Source organism: Psammomys obesus, unplaced genomic scaffold (assembly GCF_907164565.1).
Source record: "Psammomys obesus unplaced genomic scaffold, mPsaObe1.curated_primary_1811, whole genome shotgun sequence".
Lineage (NCBI taxonomy): Eukaryota > Metazoa > Chordata > Mammalia > Rodentia > Muridae > Psammomys > Psammomys obesus.
This window is the reverse complement of record NW_026592118.1, coordinates 29,389,007-29,401,521: the sequence shown is the minus strand read 5'-3', so window position 1 is coordinate 29,401,521 and position 12,515 is coordinate 29,389,007. Positions and strand designations below refer to the sequence as shown.

The window sequence follows — 12,515 nt, the reverse complement described above, 5'->3', positions numbered from 1 at the left end:
CAGGTAAGTCACTGTTGGAGGCATGCTGACCTTGTCTAAACCCGAGTGTGACAAACAGGTAGTTTGCTTTGCAAGGGTTCTCAGATGAGTTTGGTTAGCATGGCCGAGGGAACCACTGTTCCAGCTGGCATCTGCAGAGAACCTCATAGTCAGTGACAGTAAGGTGACCTTATTTGCAGCATGAAGAGAATCTGCTTGTATGCTACCTTTATCATTAGGAAATAGCTTAAAGTACTGTTGAGCATTGGAAGGAAAGGCATTAAAAAGTACTTCAGCCTACTAGCCTCTAGGACATAAGGCTGGGAAACGTAAATTTTTTTCTATACAAACTTAGCTGTTTTCCTTTCACAGAGTTTGGTTTAGAAAAGCTAGTTTTAAAACTTCTCATCCAGCACTCAGGAGGCAGAGGCATGTAGATCTCTGAGGTTCTAGACCAGCCTCTACAAAGTGAGTTCAGGGCTCTGTTATACAGAGAAACACTGTCTCGAAAAACTAAAACAAACAAACTTCTCAAACAAAGCACTGCAAATATTGTTTACTTATTCTTCATTAGCTATGCAAGAAGAAGGAGAACTGGGTATTTTGTTCATGTGGTTTTATGTCTCTCAAACACTTGTTGGCACATGAAATGATCTCAACTCATCTATTCTCCTAGTCTGCATTTTCAGTTCACAGTGTCAGAAGAAAAGGAGTAACCCAAAATATTCAAGATCCATTCCACACCTCCCAAATGATTCAGTGGTTGATGACTGGCCACATCATTTAACTGCTTTAAAGACTCAGTTTACAATGTTCTATCTGTAAAGGATAGCTTGTATAATTTTGATAAAAGATTTATTAGAAAGTCAAATAAGTGGCATACAATTGTCCTCCGAAGATTAAGGAGGTGCAAAAAGGAGGATCAAGTTCAAGCTCAACCTAAGTAACATGAGACCTTCAAAAAACCAAAAGCTAAATCAAACTGTCCTGGCCAGTTTAATGTCAACTTGATACAGACAGAGTCATCAGAGAGGACAGTGCCTCAGTTGAGAAAATGCTTCTATAAGATCCAGCTGTAAGGAAACTGGTAGGGCATTTTCTTAATTAGTGATTGCTGGGGGAGGGCCCAGCCCTGGGTGGTGTCATCCCTGCCTTGGTAGTCCTGGGTTCTAGAAGAAAGCAGGCAGAAGCAAGCCAGTAAGCAGCCCCCCTCCATGGCCTCTGCATTAGCTCTGGTCTCCAGGCTCTTGTCCTGCTTGAGTTCCTGCTGGATTTCCCTTAGTGATGGACTGTTGCCTGGAAGTTTAAGCTGAAATAAACCCTCTCCTCCAAGTTGCTTTTGGTCATGGTCTTTCTCACTCTTTCTTCACCCCCTCCCTCTTTCACCACCACCACTACAGGTCATGGTGTTTCATTACAGCAATAGTAACCCTAAGAAGGACACAAACCAAATCAAAATGATGCAATACAAAATATTTTCTAAAGCCTCTTCAAGTTCAAAGATAACTATTTTGCCATCTTCAACCTATATGACCTTGGGTGCTCCATTCTCCCTCCAATTTCATTCTAATTTCCTATTAAATCCTGACACTGGGGACTTCCTGTTTTCCTTCTAGTTACTTTCTTAATGGCACAACTATTATGTCACAAATAGCTTTAGATAATTATTATTTATTAAGTTCCAGATTTTCCTGTTTAAGGAAGTTTTGAAAAACACAAACGTAAAGAGTTACAGCACTTGGTATTAGAGAGCAACCAAAACAGATAAAAAGATGACAAGGCCTGGGGCACCCTAAATTTAGGAGGTGGAAACAGGAGAGCAAAGTTCAAAGTCATCCTTAGCTACAAAGAATCAAGCCTGGGCTGCATAAAAGCATGTCTCAAACAATAAAACAACAATGGAGGGAGATGACCAGAAAAGACAATGAAAAGTCCTGTTCTGCTAATGAGTGGAATTAATTTGATGCAATGAGGAAAAAAAAGGAAGAGTTGAGAAGTAAGGAATGAGAGTGAGTATATGTGACTAATCCAAAATAAGCAGGTTTTGCAGAGAATGGAAGCATCATTAGGAGAAACCAGATACTTGAGCTAACAGAGCTGACTAAGCACAGCTTCAGAAATACTGAATTTGAGACTGCTACAGTATACTCTCGAGGAAGTCAACATAGAAGCAACAAAGCATGAGAAACTTCAAAGGAGTCAGGCAAGGCATCAGTGAAAAAGACATAAATGCAATTCTGTACAAAGCCTTTAATACCTTGATACCTGAAGGTTCTAAAAACAACTTAGTAAATAAGTGCTTTTAATTTTCAAGCTATGCATAGTGTTTCTGTTTGTGTTTGTAAGCACTTATGGAACACAGCATAGGAAGGAGCATTGATATAAATATTTTATTTCCATGGTTCAAATGAGGAGCCCTAGCTGGGTACGGTGAGGCCAACCTGTAACTCCAGCACTCAGGTGGCAGGTGGCTCTCTATGGTTTCGAAGTCAGCCTGGTCTACATAGTGAGTTACACGACAGCCAGAGTTACATAACAGAGAGACACTTTTGTCTCAAAAGCAATCAATCAATCAATCAATCAATCAATCAAAAAACCAGGAACCACAAGGAAACTTCAAATTATTAAATGTACAGAGGAAACTGCCAAATAATAACTTTCTAAATTCTTTTCTTTTATAGATTTATTTTATCTATGATTTTGCCTGCACATATGCATATGCACCATGTAAATGCTGTGCCTGAAGTTCAGGAGAGGGTGTTGGATTCCCTGGAACTGGAAATAGGAATGGTTGTGAGCCACCATGTGGGTGCTGGGTCCTTGGCAAGAGCAACAAGTGCTCATAAGCAATGAGCCATTTCTCCAGCTGCAGATAACTCTAAATTCAACTCTTAAATAAACGTACTGTTGTATTTTGAATGTGAAATATAACCCCCCCCAAAAGGCTCCTGTGTTTGAACTCTTGGTTTCCACCTAATAGTAGTATTTTGGAAGGTTGTAGAATCTTTAGGAGTAGAGTTTCACTTTAGGAAATGGGTCACTGGAATAGGTTGTAAAGTTTTCTAATTTTATGTGTTTTGTTATTGTTTTGCTTTAAAGAAAAAATAGTCAATTTAGAAAGCACTGGCAAGAATCAGGGGAGTGGGCCAGGTAAGCTTTGAAATTTTATAGCTTAGTTCTACTGTTTTTTGCCTCCTAATCTTTCATGGGTCCAGAATGTACCCTCTCCTCCCTTAGTTAGAGCCATGAATCCTGTCATAATTTTCTGACTATGATTAACTTCAACCTCAAACTATGAGTCAAAAAATTTCCTTTAGTAAGTCTGAGTGTGAGGATTGATTAACAAGCAACAAATAGCAGTAAATATAAAACAAAATTGCAAGAGTTCAAGAAGTAACAAAAATTGACCTTTAGCCACGCTAATAAAATTATGTGACTATAATCTTAAAATACATTCATAAATCTGATAAACTTAAGTCTAGAGAAACATTAAGTATTAAATCTTTGATACATAGTTATAATTTTTGCTTTTGTGAGTGTGAGTGCCTGAAGTATTTTGTCAAAGAAAAAGTAAACTAATACATATAAAGAACCAAAATTAACAACTAGAGAAGAAATGCTTCCATAAATATAAATCCCTAAAAGTTAATAGGTTGGACTTGCTGGGGGGTGCAGAGAGAATAAACTCAAGCTTAAAGATTATGCAGAGAAAATGGAATATATTTTATAACAAGCATTAGTTTGTTAACAGAACATTAGTGACTAACAGGCCTTTTGAGATAATTCTGAGATTTATCCCAAGCACCTAAGAGAAAACTATATAAAAAAAAATGTCTCATAGGCAGTAGCAGGACCAATACTAGACATTTCTGCCCCTTACATCAATAAATGGTCTCATAGTTTTATGAAAAATAAATCTGGTGATATTTATTCCCTCAACTTATAGCATTATATAATACTTGGTACCACTGTGCATTAAGAATATTTAAATATTATAGATATGATACTTATCTCTATTATAACAAAAACTGTAGGCAATAGTATAGGGAAGTTTAAAAGTACTTAAATTACCCACGATGGTAAATTTTATAAGATATATGGTATTCTAGGAAATTTAGTTACATAGTGGGCTACATATTACAATGTGTTTGTTTTAAGCACTTATGCTAGGAAAAGAAATAGGCCCCTGAAGAGAAGTTAATATATCCTTCCCTGGAAACACTTCTATTTTAATAATTAGCATGACAAATCCATAAGGGCCTAAAGTTGAGCAAGAGTACAGTTAATACATTGATGATAAACTTTAAGTGGGTAAAATGATATACTAAATTTGTCAATAAACGAAGGAATAAATGTGTTCATAAGGCTCCATTTTTACAATTACTCTTAATCAATGAGATCTTGTCAATATAGAGAATGATAACAATCGCCAACTAGAGTGGCTCACACAATGTGATATGCTGACATAAGCAGTGCAAACAGAAACACACACATTATACACAGATCTGTTTAAGTATATATATCTCAAGGCAATTATCAGGCTTTCTAAATACTACAAAATATACATCTCTATGAACAAAAACAAAAAGGTACTGGTGAAATTACCACTCCATTTTTTGAACAATTTAATATGCATGACATTGTAAACACACTTAACAATTGGCCACCACTTAGCACTGCTTATTGAGAATTATTGGAAGCAAGTTATTAAAGCAGAAATTAAAAAACTATTGCTACTAACAAGAACAAGCTATTTCTACCTTAACACATTTAAAACCATACAATTCTACACATGTGGGTCACCACAGCAGATTCTTCCCTAGGAGGGGAGCGTGAAACAAGAGTCTGGAAAACTTGTGTAAAAAATGTCAGGAATTCTGTTGACACGTTTCCCCTCCAAATCCTTAGGCATCTTTTTACTATGTTGAGTTAATGTTGGGATGCACTGCTTTGAAAATAGATCCAAGTTAATGACTAATAGTGGGTAAGGAAACAAAAGGACAATGTTTCTAAAGGATTGATTAACAAGTAACAAATAGCAGTAAATAGAAAACAAAATCACAGGAGTTCAAGAAGTAACAAAAACTGACCTTTAGCCATGCTAATAAAATTATGTGACTAATCTTAAAATACATTCATAAATCTGATAAACTTAAGTTTAAGTCTAAAGAAACTTTAAATATTAAGTCTCTGATACATATTTATAATTTCATTGTGATTGCTACTTTTAAAATACGTAAATTTTAGAATAAAGAGACTGATCCAAGCTATAATACATTTTGCCCATACTTAAATGCACCTATACAAAAAAAATTCTATAAATCATGTATACGATATGAATGTTGGTAGCTAAGAAAACGTATACTATTGTATGAACAGTAGTGATGATACTATATAGTTAATATAAGGTGAGTGTCCAGCCTGCCTCCAGGCTGTTCTCACTGCCAGGCCCAACCTCATCTCCTTGAGGCATGTTGAGTGGTCATGTCCCCCAGACAAAAAAAAAAAAAGCCCACCATTATGCTATAAATCCCACCAATCCCTAGCTCCAAATCTCACCAATCCCTGAGTTTGCCCCAAGATCAGGCCATAGACTCTCTCTCATCAATCTGTAAGGTTGCCCCAAGATCAGGCTACAAAACTAAACCAATTCCAGGCTACCCTGGAAAGCTGGCCCCCACAAGAAACCCAACAGAAAGCCTGCCTCTGCTAGGTTCTTTGCTGCTTCTCTCTGGTGCAGAGGTGGCCACCCTCTTAGGTCTTTCCCAACAAAACTCTTGTGTGAGGCTGAGGGTACAGTGTGACTTTGTGGTATTCCTTGGCTCCCACTGCCAAGATACCTTTCCTCTCACAGCTGCGCCACAGCTACATCTTTTAAGAAGTCAAAGATTGCTTTTTTCCACATCTTAGTGAGGCTGCAGTGGTCGTCGCCACTCTTTGAGCTTCGCCATGTCACCCAAGGACAACAACAAGAAGAAGGATGCCAGAAAGTTGGCCAAAAAAGACAAAAGACCCAGTAAATAAGTCTAGTGGCAAGGCCGAAATGAAGAAGTGGTCCAAAGGCAAAGTTTGGGACAAGCTCAACAGTCTAGTCCTGTGTGACAAACTATGTAAGGAAGTTCCCAGCTCTAAGCTTATTACTCCAGCTGTGGTCTCTGAGAGACTGAAAAGTCGAGGTTCCTTGGCCAGGGCAGCCCTGCAGGACATACTGAGTAAAGGACTTATCAAGCTGATTTCAAAGCGCAGAGACCAAGTAATTTATACCAGAAACACAACAGGTGGAGATGCCCCAGCTGCTGGTGAAGATGCATGAGCAGGTTCAATCAGCTGTGCATTTGGAAAAATAAAACTTTATTAAATAAAAAAAAAAGAAGTCAAAGGTTAAGCAAGTGATTTTTATCTAACCTTATAAACTTATAAAAATCCCAAAATGTAGTACTATTCAGGAATACTTTAACACAGATTCAACAGAAAAAAAGAGATATTTTAAAAACGAAGTTTTAAAAAGGAATATAACAAATGCATCCATTTACAGTTACCTATTTAATAAACAAATCAAGCGAAGATGATACATCAACAGGTTGTACTTATTTCTCCCTACATCCAAGATATATGTTTTATACGTTGTCTATTAAATTTCAGCAAAACAACAAACAAACAAAACAACAAAAAACTCCTACTATTTTCAGTATGACAGTTCTCAGCTGTTATTTTAGGAGATGGTAACAATTATTGTTACTGATCATAAGTGCATTATATTCCGAAATATTGGAAAGCTGCACTTTGTTGTTGTTGTTCCCTAATACAATGTAATATTACTTATAAAGCACTTTGGTTCTTTTAGAATAGAGAGGTAAGAATTACTAAAAACCAAAATGACCACCACATATTATCAACACACCAATTTTCTAGCACAGAACACTGAAAAGAAACCAGGTTTTACCTCTACACAGGCTTTCATCCCTGAGGCTGCAGCATAGTGAAGGGGTGTGTTTTTTTTGTTATCAACAGCATCAATAGCTGCTCTCTCATATTCACCCTGGTCAAGTTTTGCTCCTTTCCATCTTAAGATCATCTGCAGACAATCTGCCCTTCTGAAATCATCTTCCACAGGGCGTGCTAAGCGAGGATGAAGGGTTCCTTCAGATATCATGATTTGAGGTCCCATACACAACAAATGCATAGATGTTTCATTGTGCACATTCCGTTTATTTGGGTTTCCATCTCTACCAAAAAGAAAAGTCCTAAAATGGAAAGGAAGGATAAAAACAACTTTTTCCTATCTAAAAATACAGTAAAGATAACATTTTTAAAGGTAATGCCTACTTCAAAGCTAAAAATCCAATTTCTATTGAAGTTTTTGAATGACTAATTCATTCAATTAAGAAAACTGGATTACTTCCCCCTGGCAAGGTGGCCTTAGGAGGCCACAGAGAAAGAGGATCCAGACAGTTCTGATAGGCCAGGGTCAGACAGAAGGGGAGGAGGATCCGCCCCCTATCAGTGGACTAGGGAAGGGACATAGGGAGGGAAGTGGGAGAGAGGGTGGGATAGAGAATCTAGAGGGAGGAGGCTACAACAACAACAACAACAACAAAACTAATAATGAAACAAAACAAAACAAAAACTGGGAGCAGCAAAATGGCTTAGAAGGTACAGTGATGGCCAGACAAGCCTGACAATCTGAGTTTCATTCATAGAACTCATGTAGGACAGAACTGACTCTTCAAAGTTGTCCTCTGAACTCCATCATTATTGGTAGCACATGTATGAATGCACTCGTGTGCATGAATCATACACAAGAAAAAATGAACATGAGTGTCTATAAAATATATGAGACTATTAAAAGAAAAGGGGAAAGAAAAGAACACAAGAAAGGAGAAAAAAGGAGGGAGCAGAGGCTGTTACAAAGCAAAAGAGTACTTAAAAAAACTAGAAATAAAATATTAAAAATAAAAAAGCCTGAGAAGACATTATGAGGCAAACAAACAAACAAACAAACAAACAAACAAAAAAACCAAAACCAAAACCCAAACCCAAAGATACTGCTGAGTTTCTATTTCTGTTGGCCATCTACTGCTGGCTATGCTGCCTGCCCTTAGGAGTACTTTGGAGTCTCTGGAGGGAAACTAAATTTTCATTTGCAAATGATTATCAATTGGAAATTGCTTCTGGGTTAGGAATAGGAACTTGTGTCCATACGTTTAGTTCGAGAACCCCCAGGTGAATTTCAAAGGACTCGCTCTGTCTTAACGTACTTTGGTTTGGGTACAGTATATGAACAAAATCTAGACTTATATAGCTTAAGAAATGGAGAGGTCATTTTAAATTGCCTTTTCAAATAGTGGCACTGCACTAAAGTATCTAACAAGTGGTAGTGACATTTTAAATTTTTTAATCAATGCAGAATTTTAAAGGATCATATACCAATGTGAAATATATTTATCCACTAAGTTATCAAGACCCTATAAATGTTGACTTTTTTATATAATCAATTACATTACTTTTCATCTTTTACCAATTTTTTAGAAAGTAAGCTGGGAAGTTGTCAAGTTGAATTTAAAGAATGAGTTTTTCAAAATTTTAGCATTCACTTGGAAGATCAAAATTTATCATTAGCATCAAAGACTAGCAGTTGTTTTACTTGAAAGATTTAATTAGTTTTTGAGAATATGTCAGCTTAGAGTCTCAGCTCTCATTCACCATTTGAAAATACTGCTGTATTGCAGTGGGCACCAATTAATGAAGCCACAACTGGCCAAAATGCAGAAAATAAGTGACAAGAGAGTGCTCAGCCTTAATTAGGGTATGAGAAATCACAGAAGAGGGGGTGAAAAGAATGCAAGAGTCAGAGAAGGAGATGTGCAGCAAAAGGTGTGACAGGACAAAGCTACTGTTGCATGCACTCACCTCACTAAAGCTGTGGTGATCTGCACATGATCTGCACAAGATTGGGTCATTCAGTATTTTATTATGGATGGGTGAAGAGCCCATGAGGCCTCTTTCCTCCTAAAGGGCCAGCAGGCAGTTAAGGACCCAAAGAAACCAATGCAGAAAGTGTATACTCCTAAAGGGTGAGCATGAACAATGACCAGAGTCACTGTGCCTATTCTGTATCTTAGGCATCTTCTGCTTATTTCTTAAGTCTCTTTAACAGACAGCTTTTCTTGAGAAAGGTTTTCTTGGCCAGATGACTGACAGATCCATTTGGATTGAGTCTTAGGTGAGCGGGTGCTGTGTGTCACTTTTCTCTTTCAAAACAGAAAGCCTTCGCCTAGCTGATAATTTTATGTTAGGACAGCTATCTATTATTGACATCTCAGGGAGTTCAGAATGTCATACCAGAGCTAAGACGTGACTCAGATCTCAGTTCCAGTAATCAGAATCCTGTAGTTTCAGTTCTTAGTTGTATAAGTTTCTGGTAATGAGAAGGGGATTGTCCCTTGTGTACTACTGATGGTCTTTACTTTCACTTCTAATGCTAAGTATCTTTGAATCATTCTTAATCTCCTGAACCACTTTCATACTGCTCTGCAATGGTCCCTTTGGCTACTGTCCACTCTACCCTTGAGAATACTCATCTTTCCTCTGTAATCTATTTTCTACATTACACTCTGGATGGAAATATATTCAAAGCAACAAGGTGTGTGCATTCCCTTCACTGTTAGAACTCAGGATAGATCATATAACATGGATATGTGTCAGTATTATACATTTTCAAAGATCCCAAGTATTTTCCTTTTCACTGACTACGTATCAATGGCTTCGAAGTGATACTTACCCTAATATTCTATTCATTCCATGTCTAGCAGCATAGTGTAAGGGAGTGTTGTGCTGATAGGGCTCTCCATAGGATATATTTGGATCAAGGGATTCTTTTAGCTGAGGATTATTTTCATATATTTGGCAAGCCAGGTTTTCATCACCATTGATGAGTGCTTTGCGGAATTTGGTGGTTGTATTTCCCATGTTTTATTTTCTGATAGGCAGTGGCACTTCCTTCCTTCCTTCAGCCACTTCTTGAATACTTCTACAACATGTTTCACATTCTAATGAAAGAGAAGTTATCAAATTAGACTATAACACAGTAATTACAAAGCAGCATCCTAAAGAGACAATTAGAAATGTTAATAACATCTGGGACACAGGTGAAGGAATAAACAATATTACATCCTGCAAAATTTACCACTCTCCCATACAAAGACTATAAGCTTGTACAGCTGAACACTACCTAGAAAAGTCGTCTCCATATATAAGCTTTTCTTTTCACTTGAGCAGGAATCAGCTGCACTGAGTTTTATGGCTGTATAAAATTACATTCCATGATGGCTAATCTTGGTTGCTAACCTGATGATATCAAGAATCAACTACCACTCCAAGCAGCTGAGCACACCTGTGCAGAATTTTCTTGACTGGATCATTTGAGGTGAGCAGACACACCCATAACCTGGGCCACTCCTTCTGGCAGCAGCCTAGAAGAAGGAAGCTTTTGCTTTTTGCACACTCATCTTCACTCTTGCCGGCAAGTCCATCTCTCCTGTTGCTGAGACATTCATCTGCAGGTATTAAAACCCACTTCTTTAAAATTTGGATGGGAGACCAATAGCTCTCTGGAATATTGCAGAACCTCCAGCACCAGACTGGAACTACTGAGCCCCCAGGCTCACCGACTGAGCAATTAATTCTTGACCATTTAGAAGGCCAAAAGGTAACCCATCATTGGGCTACTAGGACTACAGCCTGTAAACAATTCTACTAAATCTCTCTCTCTCTTACTCTCATTCTGTCTATTCCTTTAAAAAATCCCAACTAAAACCCAACCCAGTTAATTATACATAGGTATTACTAAGTCAGCCTGTGGTTCACGAAGAAGAAAGAAGAAAGAAGAAGGAGAAGAAGAAATTTTCGTCAATTAAGAATTGCAGGTCTTCAGTTACAGTTTGAGAGAAGTGAAAACAGTTGGGGAAAATTACTTATAAAAAAACTTAAGATATAAATGTACATATAACTATATAGCTTATTGATGTTCAGATAATTACAGCAAACTAATAAAATTGGTCAGACAGCAGAAATGGAGATGATGATTATCCTACTTTTTAAAGTCATTAAATTTTTTTTTTATAAAGGAATCAAAGCAAGACTGAAAACTTCAAATGTTTATACACACTACATGTAGAAAGAAGTCACGATGACCATCAAATAGCCAACGTAAGGTGGGAAGGTAAAAGCAAAGAAATAAAAACTACATCTGAAATGTGAAATACCGTATTTGCTAATACTACTTCTATGCAAGTTTCTACCCCCTGAAAATGTCAAGTTTCCATCTGTATGGTAAAGAAAGTGACTATTTCTTAGACACAGGTATAAAGACTATAAGAGAAAGTTTATATAAAGTATCTACAACACACCTTGTTTAAAGGGTTCACTGCTAGAATATTCTATCCTACAAAGTAATCTTTCTGTATGTATTGTTAAACTACTGTTGCTGGGATGTGACTGTCCCCCAAAAGACCCATTTGCTACGTCCTCAGTCTGTGAAACTACTATAAGAGAATTATGACATTGGGGAACATGCTTCTAAAGAAGACACTGAAACCCTAGTCCTTTCTTCAGTCTTTTTGCTTCCCTGTGATCTTGAGGTAAACAAAATTCCTCTATGACATGCTCCCAACACAATTCTGTGCCACCACAGGCCTTGATACTCTGGGGTCTGAAACCTCTGAAACTGAGCAAGAGTAAGTCTGTTCTCCTTTTTCTCAGATATTTCATCATAATAGCAGAACTACAAAAAACAACATTAGCAAAAGGAAAAGGCATAAATATAAGCAGGTATGAAAAAAAGAGCCCGATGGAAGAGTTGATGAGTATGCATGGCTTTTAGATTCTAGCACTGAATAACGGGTTAAAACTGAAAACACATTGGGACAGATGAGGAACTTACAGTTTAATCTAAAAGGAAAGAATTAAAAGCTTTTGTACAGAACAGGGACATAATTATTTTATTTCTTAGGGGATGTGTGAGACTATAGAAGGCAGAAATGTAAACACAGAAAATATGTCTATTTCCTCTTTCATTCAACAACAGGTTGGCTATCTAAGCATTACTTGAAAAATAATATTCATGTTGTACAATGAATTTTTTTCAGGGCAGTAACAATCTCAAAAAGAATACAACTTGAAGGATAGAAAAAAAAAAATCCTTACCATTATTTGGTAAGTTTCTTACCAAATAGTGGTTCTCAAATGTGGCTAAACATCCTAGTACTCTGGAGAACTTAAAAGAAACTTACTGGATAGATTAAATCCTGGAAAGAGTGCCCAGGGTTGTATCTTTGCTGTACCTAGGTTGTACTTAAACACTGATACTTAAAGCTCCTTGTGTGATTTCAATATGTAGACATCACTGTTTTAAAAACTCCTTCCAACTAACTAACTAACTAACTAACTAACTAACTAACTAACTAACTAACTAACTAACTAAACAACCAACCAACCAACCAACCAACCAACCAACCAACCAACCAACCAACCAACCA

At 37.2% G+C, this 12,515-nt stretch overlaps 1 protein-coding gene and 1 pseudogene across 5 annotated transcripts in view; one reads left to right on the top strand and one right to left on the bottom strand.

The window, feature by feature from the left end:
- The window catches only part of Ankib1 (ankyrin repeat and IBR domain containing 1), a 90,401-nt gene that overhangs the window by 66,535 nt on the left and 11,351 nt on the right, over positions 1-12,515 (bottom strand). For all 5 annotated transcript variants that reach the window (XM_055612579.1, XM_055612581.1, XM_055612582.1 and 2 more), the window contains exons 2-3: positions 9,761-10,028; positions 6,923-7,223 (exon numbers count right to left, since the gene is read on the bottom strand). In XM_055612579.1, the coding sequence (XP_055468554.1) occupies positions 6,923-7,223; positions 9,761-9,948 (489 nt within the window). In that variant the 5' untranslated portion in view covers positions 9,949-10,028. The remainder of the gene's footprint in view (positions 1-6,922; positions 7,224-9,760; positions 10,029-12,515) is intronic.
- LOC129680827 (40S ribosomal protein S25-like) lies at positions 5,929-6,292 on the top strand (annotated as a pseudogene).